This window comes from Scyliorhinus torazame, chromosome 14 (genome assembly GCF_047496885.1).
Source record: "Scyliorhinus torazame isolate Kashiwa2021f chromosome 14, sScyTor2.1, whole genome shotgun sequence".
Classification (NCBI taxonomy): Eukaryota; Metazoa; Chordata; class Chondrichthyes; order Carcharhiniformes; family Scyliorhinidae; genus Scyliorhinus; species Scyliorhinus torazame.
The window spans coordinates 73,490,082-73,500,767 of NC_092720.1; the positions used below are offsets into that span (position 1 = coordinate 73,490,082).

At 45.2% G+C, this 10,686-nt stretch overlaps 1 protein-coding gene across 2 annotated transcripts in view; it reads right to left on the reverse strand.

Annotated features, from left to right (window-relative positions):
• actl6a (actin-like 6A) overlaps positions 1 to 10,244 on the reverse strand; it is a 33,946-nt gene extending 23,702 nt beyond the window's left edge. For both annotated transcript variants that reach the window (XM_072474350.1, XM_072474349.1), the window contains exons 1-3: positions 10,081 to 10,244; positions 2,928 to 3,004; positions 1,080 to 1,254 (exon numbers count right to left, since the gene is read on the reverse strand). In XM_072474350.1, coding sequence (XP_072330451.1) covers positions 1,080 to 1,254; positions 2,928 to 3,004; positions 10,081 to 10,105 — 277 coding nt within the window. In that variant the 5' untranslated portion in view covers positions 10,106 to 10,244. The remainder of the gene's footprint in view (positions 1 to 1,079; positions 1,255 to 2,927; positions 3,005 to 10,080) is intronic.
• Between the last annotated feature and the right edge of the window lie 442 nt (positions 10,245 to 10,686).

The window sequence follows — 10,686 nt, forward strand, 5'->3', positions numbered from 1 at the left end:
CATTATCCACTCATTGGTAAATTTAATCAAACCAACGCAATGTACTAGGACATTGCAGTACTTGCCTCTACATTTTTCACTACAGAATTAAGTTTAAAATTTAGAATTTAAAAATGAATTCAAAAACCACCACCCTGATTTTACCTCACCACCCTGAAGAGTTTTACCTCACCACCCTGAAGAGTTGTAACTCAAATTCGTTATTTGGTATATTAAGAAAATTTTTGTAGATCAAGTGATGGATAGCGACAAATGGGATTTAATCCTTTGTCATGTGAGAATACCTTTAAGAAATGGGTGTTTAAAAAAGGTACCTTTAAAAAATGTTTGGCTGCTCATGTTACTGCAGTGATGTCAGAGTGTGGGTGGAGCTGAGCTCTGGTTCTGCTTTTTAGTTTCACTTTGAGAAAAGCTTGGGTGTGCCTGTCTTTTTGGTTTCGTTTTTCAGTGTTGCAGCTGAAGTCAGCCAAAGCAGCTGTATTGTTGAGCTCTATGCCATGAAGGACTGTCTCTTAATCATTTGGTGAATTCAGAACTATAAATGTTTTCAATATTGAATGTAAACCCCGATGTGCTTCTGTTTAAAGGTTTGTTAAGTGTTCTGGGTGAAAAGGACAGCATACAGATTACTTAGTGCTGTATTCTTTGGGGGGTGTATTTCATTTACTGGTTGCTAAGATGTTCACTGTTTGTTTTAGAAAGGTTAACTTGAGTTCATAGAATAAACATTGTTTTGCTTTAAAAAATAACTTTTCCATTTCTGCTGTACCACACAGAATGGGCCTTGTGCTCCCCATACCACAATCTATTAAAAGTTGTGGGTCAGGTGAACTCCATGATACACTTTGGGGTTCTCTAAACTCTGACCCGTAACACCTTTCAACACCACTGTCAAGAGTAGTGATCAGAAGTTGCAACCCCAAGCTGCACTGAGTTAGAGGAATTTGGTCAGAATTATAGTATGATCGTAGTCAGGTTGGGGGTAGCATCTGTGAGAATGTGATCTACAACAGAGGCCTTCAGGATAGAAAAGAAAACTGGCAAGGAGAAAACAAACGGTATTTAACTTGCTGACTTACTCATTCCATTTTTCAAAGGAGAGATAACTTCCATATTTTCTCTAGGAACTCGCAAAGAATTTGTATCAATGAAATAAGTTGTGCCACTTGACTTTCCTTTGTCGCCTTCTATTTCCATAGGTGTGCTCCCATCATCCCTCTCCAACAGCATCCCAATCGCTGTTGGAAAGTCTGCCTTTAAAAGATAGATTATAGTTTAGCTCACAATACATTTCCAACTACTTAGCATTTTACTAAATATTTGAAAGAAAATATATACACAATACTATTTCAAATATTTGTTCAGTTTACAAGAACATCTGCAAAAACATTTTAACAAACTGGAAAACTTGTTAGAATAGTGCATCATCATTTAATATCAGAATAATCGTAATAAACGCAAATTTGCAGATAACACCAGGTTGGGTGGGAGGGTGAGCTGTAAGGAGGATGCAGAGATCCTTCAGTGTGATTTGAACAAGTTGAGAGTGAGTGGGCAAATGAATGGAGATGCAATATAATTTGGATAAATGAGAAGTTATCCACTTTGGTAGCAAAAACGAGAAGGCAGACTACTATCTGAATGGTCATAAATTAGGAGATGTGCAACAAGACCTGGGTGTCCTCATACACCAGTCATTGAAGTTAAACATGCAGATACAGCAGGCGGTTAAGAAGGCAAACGCTATGCTGGCCTTCATTGCAAGAGGATTAGAGTACCGGAGCAGAGATGTCTTGCTGCAATTATACAGGGCCTTGGTGAGGCCACACCTGGAATATTGTGTACAATTTTGGACTCCTTATCTGAGGAAGGATGTTCTTACTCTAGAAGGAGTGGCGAGAGTACCGGACTGATTCCTGGGATGGCGGGACTGACGTATGAGGAGACATCGGTTAGGATTGTATTCGCTGGAGGTCAGAAGAATGAGGGGGGATCTCACAGAAACCTATAAAATTCTAGGTCAGAAGAATGAGGTGGGGGAATCTCACAGAAACCTATAAAATTCTAACAGGACTAGGCAGGGTAGATGCAGGAAGGATGTTCCAGATGGTGGATGTATCCAGAACCAGGGTGTCACAGTCTGAGGATACGGCGTATGCCATTTAGGACAGAGATGAGGAGAAATATCTTCACCCAGACAGTGGTGAGCCTGTGGAAGCAGTTGAGGCCAAAACATTTTCAAGAAGCACTTAGATATAGCACTTAGGGCAAAGAGAATCAAACTTTATCAAGGGAAAGCGGGATTAGGCTATTGAGTTGGATGATCAGCCATGATTATATTGAGTGGTGGACCAGACTCAAAGGGTCTCCTCTTGCTCCTATTTTCTATGTTCAAGGATATGAAAGAGGGGTTTATACAAAGAGCGAGGCTGAAAGAGGCATGAGGGCAGTGAATTGAGAGCTGAAATGGGGTGGAGTTTAAGGGAATTAAGTTGTCGGTGAAATAAGCAAGAAATGAGCCATTACTAGGTACAGAGAATGTAAAGGCAAGAATATCTGGGGCTTTGGGTAGGCTGTTAAAGAGAAGCGATTTATTAAACAGAGAGAGGCTGCTACCTATTATTAGACAAGTATTTGAATACATGAGAATTAACAGAGGTAGAAAAGTTCAGGTGATTTACCAAAAATGATATAAATTTATAAATGTAACCCTAAAACCACAGGCTATCTTATAAGACCGATGACAATGTAAAAATACATAAAATATAATATTTTGAGGGCATGATCAAATAAATTGTTAATCACAAGTTTTCTCAATTAAAATAGATAGGGAGCATGGTCAAACTCTAGCATTTTATGTGTCAGCTGTTCTTCCCTTCATTTATTTAACTTCCATGAAATCTCAAGATGGTACAATATCAAGCTACCTTTGGGCAATCTTCTCCAGCATAGCCAGCTCTCACTGTGTATGACCCAATGTCAAACACAAGGGCACCGACCTCATCTGTGAAAAATTGAAGCAGTATATGAGCAAACAATTTCCTTGGAAACAATGAAGTCAACAATTTTCAAAGAGAAGAAATACATTTTGTGGTTGAGGTAAAATAATACTTTGTGTATTTATGCAGTCATTCCAATTTATCGATAAAGTATTTTTAAAATTTTACATAAACTGAGGTTTCACCTACTAACTTCACATTAATCAGTCACAATGAAATACTAAGAAAACGCATAACTCGAGTAATAACAATTACAATACCCGTAGAGACTGATTAATTTGAATTCCCAGTGACCAACTTAAAGAATTGCACAATAAGATTTAAAGTTAAACCTTTTACTATAATATACAATTGGTTAAACATTACTTCAGTACACTCAGTATTTTTTAAAACAGTGAGTGTTACCGCGGTGTATCAGGAGGGAGATATTAGGAAATTGGGTCCAGAAATTATATTGAAAATGCAGCAGGCAATTTAGGGACTGAGGAGAAATATTGCGAGCATGGAGTCAGGTGGATACGCCCACACCTGGCCAAGTTACATTGTCCCAGTCAGACTTAAAACGCGCTAATGGGAATACACAGGATGCCCCCAGATCCATTGTTCTTCGGGACACTTCTGCCTGACCAGCCATTGGTCCATTAGAGTCTGATGGCCTCTAACATGACTCTGTTGGGGCAGCGCAGTAGCATAGTGGTTATCACAGTTGCTTCACAGCTCCAGGGTCCCGGGTTCGATTCCTGGCTTGGGCCACTGTCTGTGCGGACTTCTCCGTGTCTGCGTGGATTTCCTCCGGGTGCTCCGGTTTCCTCCCACAGTCCAAAGATGTGCAGGTTAGTTGGATTGGCCATGCTAAATTGCCCTTAGGTGTTCAAAAAGGTTGGGTGGGGTTACAGGGAGGGTGGAAGTGTGGACGCTACGTGCTCTTTCCAAGGGGTGGTGCAGACTCGATGGGCCGAATGGCCTCCTTCTGCACTGTAAATTCTATGATTCTATGTTCTTTTGTATAAACTGGCATGGGCTGGGCAGAGAGAGCGAGAGCAAGAATGTTGTTTTGAACAGATGCAGGAGAAGACTTTGGAAATCGACCCAAAGAGGTCATGAAAGTTGCCACCAAGGCAAGCTTTGGAAAGGGGTTCTGAACGAATGTCCCCAATGGAAGAAAGATTGATTTCTGAATGCAAGTATTGCCTTTGCCTGTCTGTGGAAGTGGCAGGAGAGCTGCATGTTGTTAAAATGGTGATTAATGGGAACTAATGTGTTAAGGTTAACATAAGAACTAGGAACAGGAGTAGGCCATGTGGCCCCTAAGCCTGCTCCGCCATTTAATGAGATCATGGCTGACCTTTGTGGACTCAGCTCCACTCTCCGGCCCGTACACCATATCCCCGAATCCCCAAAACTGCATGTAATCTGTTATCGTTAGGGTTGAAGCTTAAAAGTTTAAATATGGTTTTCTTTTCTTTTAGATTTGTCATGTGTACTGAGGTACAGTGAAAAGTATCGTTCTGCATACAATCCTGGCAGATTATTCCCTACATAGGACATACGATAAATGCACAATGTAAATACATAGACATCGAGTGAAGCATACGGAGTATAGTGCTACAACAGTAGAGAATAATAAAATTTGTTTCCAAAATAACCACACCCTATTTCTTATATTATCACTTCTGGAACAAATCAATTTTTCCACACTGCATTAAAACTTTTTAACGTTATGAAGCCTACTTGTGACAATAAGTGATTATTAGTATTATTATTATGGTTCCGGTCCAGCCTCTTAGCCACTGTTGAGAGCTGACCAGACGTCCCTGACACTGGAGATTCCTCCCTTTAGCCAAAGCTAAACATATCTTCCAATATTCTGTGTATCCTCGAGAACTTAGTCTTTTCAATCCAAGTGAGAGCACCCACCTCTACTCTTGCATGGTTAACCATAGATACGTGCTGCCTCTATCTCTCCGCTCTCTCAAATTCTGGCAGACTGACAGTGTGTGTGAGGCTCAGTGATATTTTAAGAGATCACCCTGAAAGCCATTCCTATGGACTCCCATCTCAAAGCCCAGCTCCATGGCAATGGGAATCACATTGGTATTGTATCTAGGTAGAAATGGTCATTAGCTATTAATTTAAATACCTAACTTCATTCAACTGGAAACTGAACAGACAATTTAAAGTATAACCAGTTACAAAACCGGTCACTCCTAACTCTTTCTTGGGACTTTGGGAAGTTTTTAAAAATTAGTTCATGGAATGTGGACGTCGCTGGCTGGGCCAGCATTTATTGCCCATCCCAGAGGGCATTAAGAGTCAACCACATTGCTGTGGACCTGGAGTCACATGTAGCCCAGACAAGGTAAGGGCAACAGATTTCCTTCCCTAAAGGACATTTGTGAACCAGATGTGTTTTTACAACAATTAACTATGGTTTCATGGTCATCATTAGGCTTTTAATTACAGATTTTTTTTAAAATTGAATTCAAATTTCACCAACTGCCATGGTGGGATTCGAACCTGGGTCCCCAGAGCATGATTCTGGGTGTCTGGATTACTAGTCCAGTAACAATATCGCTATGCCACTGCCTCCCCCAAACAGTCTAGTCCCACTCTTAGCACAAAGAATTTGGTCATTTTTTACAGGCATGAGTACAGCACCACTATTCAACCAGTCATTTTTCCGAGCCTTGGAGAGTTTCGCCCCTGTCAAACCCACACTCAAGAAGTGTTTCCAACCCTGGGAAGCTGAACCCACCTGTGAGATAGGCTCTTCAAAGATCGGGGTGCCATTATAAAAGGGTGCCTCGATCTTTAAGTAAGCTTGAGGGCCCCCCCCCACCCCACACTCCCACCTACGGGCAATGTCACCTCCCACCTACGGGCAATGTCACCTCCCACCTACAGGCAATGTCAGCCCCCCTACCCCCAAGGGAGGACACCCCGCTGTGCAGTCACTCAGGCACCCCCCCCCCCTCCCCCACACTTTTCAGACATCCCACCCCATTTTCAGGATCCTCGCCCATAACATCCCCAACCATTAGGAGGCCCTTTCATACCTGCCCTTCACTCCTCCCACCCGTCATACCCCCTATCTCCCCTTTCATGGGCATGGCCCCCACAGGCCCAGACCTTTGCCAGTGCCACCCTAGCACCTGGGCACTGCCACCCAGACAGCCTGGCAGTGCCAAGATGCCAGAGGGAGAACCAGGGACCACCCTGCTCTGTCCCCGACCACCTAGTGAAACACCCCCAGGTGCCGTTGGGCCTGGTCCACGTTTGTGTGGCCCAGTACTAAATGGTGCCCAGTCCAGGCCTCGTTGGTGAGGCTGTTAGTTCCCTTGCACTGGGATAATCCAGTACTGACATATTTAAATGAGCCAAATGGCTTAGTTAAATATCTATACCTGGATCTCGCCCAGCGAGAGGCCTCTGACAAAATTCACCGGCCTCGTCGCTGATGGGGCCGGTACGTTGCACCCAAAATCTTAGCAGATCAGCCCTAACCAGTGCAACCTACACAGCAATCTGTTTAGTATCAATAATTTTGTAATTTTTAATATGTTTACACACCCTACAAGATGCATACAATTACCGTATCTAAATTTAATTTCAAAAGACTCTTCAAACGAAAACTCGCTCAGCACTTTTCCCATTGGATCCTGGGACCATCCAGAAGCAGCCGCCGACTGAGGAAGCAAGGGAAACGCGATGGTCTGCAGGTGAGTCTGAAGCAATGCGGTTTCAAGACCCCTCTTCCCAGCATACTACTGGCATGCATCCAAGCAACTGAAAACAAGCTGGGCGAACTCAACGCTAGACTTACCTCTCAGAGGGAAGCAAGAGACTGCAGTGTGCTCAGTTCCAGAGACATGGCTCATCCCTGCCTCACCGGACTGTGCCATACAATCTGAAGGGTTCTCAATACACCGGACGGACCGCATGGCGTCATCAGCAAAGAAAAAGATGGAGGAGTTTGCCACCTTATCAACTCCTCCTGGTGCTCGGATGTGGCGACCCTAAATAACAATGTAACAGAACACCCAGAAGCCTTGTTCATCGTTGCCGGGGACTTCAACAAAAACAACCTCCAAGGTATACGGCCAAAACGGCAACACATCTGTTCCCCCAGGGGTGACAACACTCACACTGCTGCACAAAAATCAAGGGCACCTACCAATCCATTCCCCGACCGCACTTCGGGAAATCAGACCATAAGACAGTGCTCCTTCTCCCGGCATACAAGCAGAAACTTAAGCGGGAGAATCCGGTTAAGAAGGACATGCAATGCTGGTCCGAGGCAACAGAAGAGCTCCTACGTGAATACTTGGAGTCAGTGGACTGGTCCATATTTAAGAACTCAGCGACCAACCTAAATGAGTATGCCACCACCATCACAGACTTTATCAGCAAATGTATAGATGACTGCGTGCCGAAGATAGTAATACGTACGTTCCCGAACCGGAAATCATGGCTTAATCAGGAGATTGACTCCCTACTGAAGGCCAGGTCTGAGGTGTTCTAGTCAGGTGACCCTGATCTATACAAGAAATCCATGACCTCAACAAAGCCATTCGGGATGCCAAGAAACAGTATCAGACCAAACTAGTCACAGACTAGCATCACAGACTCACGTCGGTTATGGCAAGGCTTAAACAACATAACGGGCTACAAAGCGAAGCCAAGCAGAATCTCCAGCAGCAGCAGTTCTTCATTGGCACCATGGTGTATGATGGTGGTCTTCTTGAACCAGGTGGGGACCTCAGAAAGGATTAGGGAGGTTGAAGATGTCCACGAACACATCTGCAACAGCGCACCCCTCTCCAATGAACTCAATGCATTCTATGCTCGGTTCGAGCAGGAAACCATCAAACCGCTGTCGACTGCCCCAGCAGCCCCGGACACACCCATACCCACCGTCACAGCTTCCAAAATCAGATTGGTCTTCTTGAAAGTGAACCCTCGGAAGGAGACGAGTCCGGACGGAGTCCCTGGTCGCACACTCAGATCCTGTGCAGACCAGCTGGCAGATGTGTTCGCAGACATCTTCAACCTCTCCCTAATCTGTTCCGAGGTCCCCACCTGCTTCAGGAAAACCACCATCGTAGCGGTGCCAAAGAAGAACCAGGCAATCTGTCTCAACGACCATCGTCCTGTGGCCTTGACATCGATCGTAATGAAGTGCTTCAAGATGTTGGTCATGAGGCACACCCAACTCCATATTTCCAGAATGCCTAGATCCACTGCATGCCGCCACAACCGGTCCACAGCAGACGCCATCTCCCTGGCCCAGCACTCAGACCTGGAGCATCTCGACAACAAGGACTCACACTCAGACTCCTATTTATTGACAACAGTACCGCCTTCAACACCATAATCGCAAGCAAGCTCATATCAAAGCTCCAAAACCTAGGACTTGGCTCCTCACTCTGCAACTGGATGTTTGACTTTCTGACCCATAAACCACAATGGATAAGGATAAACAACAACACCTCCTCCACAATAGCCTCAATACCAGGGCCCCGCAAGGCTGCGTACTAAGCCTCCTACTATACGCCGCATACTCAAAATTTAGCTCCAACTCCCATCTACATGTTTGCTGAGGACACGACGGTAGTGGATCAGATCACAAACAATGATGAGTCAGAATTCAGGAGGGAGATAGAGAGCCTAGTGGAGTGGTGTAATGGCAACAATCTCTCCTCAATGTCAGCAAAATTAAAGAGCTGTTCATTGACTTCGGCAAAGTATTGTACACACCCCTGTCTGCATCAACAGAACAGAGGTGGAGATGGTTGACAGCTTCAAATTCCTGGGTGTGCACATCACCAACAATCTGTCCTGGTCCACCCAAATCGACACTACGACCAAGAAAGTACAACAGCGCCTATACTTTCTCAGGAAACTAAGGAAATTCAGCATGTCCACATTGACCCTTACCAACTTTTACAGATACACCATAGAAAGCATCCTAACTGGCTGCATCACAGCCTGGTATGTCAACCACTCGACTCAAGTCATGAACGCTGCCCAGTCCATCACGCAAATGCACCTCCCATCCATGGACTCTGCCTACACTCCAGCTGCCTTGGGAAAGCGCAGTACGCAAAGCGCATTGGGAAAGCGGGCAGCATAATCAAAAATCCCTCCCACCCGAGTTATTCCCTCTTCCAACAGACAGGAGATATAAAAGTCTGAGGACACGCACTACAGATTCAAAATCAGCTTCTTCCCCACTGTTACCAGACTCCTGAATGACCTTCTTATGGACTGAACTGATCTCTCCACGCATCTTCTTAATGTTTAGCACTACACTCCGTAAGCTTCACCCTATGTCTATACATTGTGTATTTGTGTATATCATATGTCCCATGGTTTTCTTGTATGGAACGATCTGCCTGGATTGTACATAGAACAATACTTTTTATTGTACCTCAGTACACATGGCAATAAATCAAAATCATATATTGAAAAAGGACAACTAGATCAGGCAGCACTGTGATGTGCCCCTTTTGAAATCCGCAAAAGTCACTATCCGCGATCCCATCAACGGCATCCGCTTATATCAGGAGCTACCGAATGGAGTTGGAGAGAGAACTAGAGATTTTTATTTAAAACCTACACTGAGAAGCCAGCCTTATTGGATCTTAAATTTGCTAAGGCAATTCCAACTTTAACATCTTTCATTCCGTCCCGTCTGTGAAGTGTCCAACTCTTAAACATTCAGAAATCAGCAGGTCAAGCAACATGGGTGAGAAGAGAAACAGAGTTTCATCAGAACTTCTGGGGCAGTTTCATGCTCTGGGTCTGGTTACATAATGTGGACCGTCAGTTTATTTCTTTCAAAGAGAAGTCTATTTGACAAAGCAACGCGAGTAGGAGGTGAAGGAAGCGTTGTCATAGTGGCTCCAATGGAGACAGTGTATGAGGTGAAGAGCCTGTCTCGGAGCTGAGCTCACGTTGCCCGCCTGCCTCTGCTATCCCCTCCCGCTCTAACATGTTCCAGACCGGGCCTGGCCTACAGCCACAGCCTCCCTCACTCCCACGCAATGCCCGCCGCTCGCCCCCTCCCTGGCTCGCTCACCTCCTCCATACACGCCGCCGCTCATCCCCGCTCCGCTGGGGAAGGTCACTCCGGATGGTGTGTACAGGCCGCTCGCTGCTCCTTCGCCCCAACGAAACGCCGGCTCCAAACGGAAAAATTGCTCCCGACCAACAAAGAGCAGCTAATGGCCGACCCGAGCCAATCCAGAGCGGCGGGGGGCGGGGTCACGCCTGACTGACGGCCCTTCCAACCAATAGGAACAGACCTCCCACCTCCCTCCCGCATCACTCAAGCCTCGGCAGCCAATCAGCTGGAAGCGGTTGGCGACATTTATTTAGTGGTTCTCAGACAGAACACTTCAAAATGCGGGGAAGCGGAGGGTTCAAAAAGAAAGAAATGAAAGTGGCTGCCCTGGGTATTAAGGCTCCATTCGACCCAGATGTCTGAGCAAAATCGAGTCTCAACTCTTCACCCAAGAGAATTTGGGTGTAGGTATGGAACTCAGGGAGAGGGACTGTGAGGTCCTTGAGCAAATTGACATAGGGAATGAGTAGGACATAGGGAATGAGAAGGTATTGAGCATCATTCAATATACAGTGCAGAAGAGACCCGTCGGCCCATTGAGTCTGCACCGATGCATGAAAA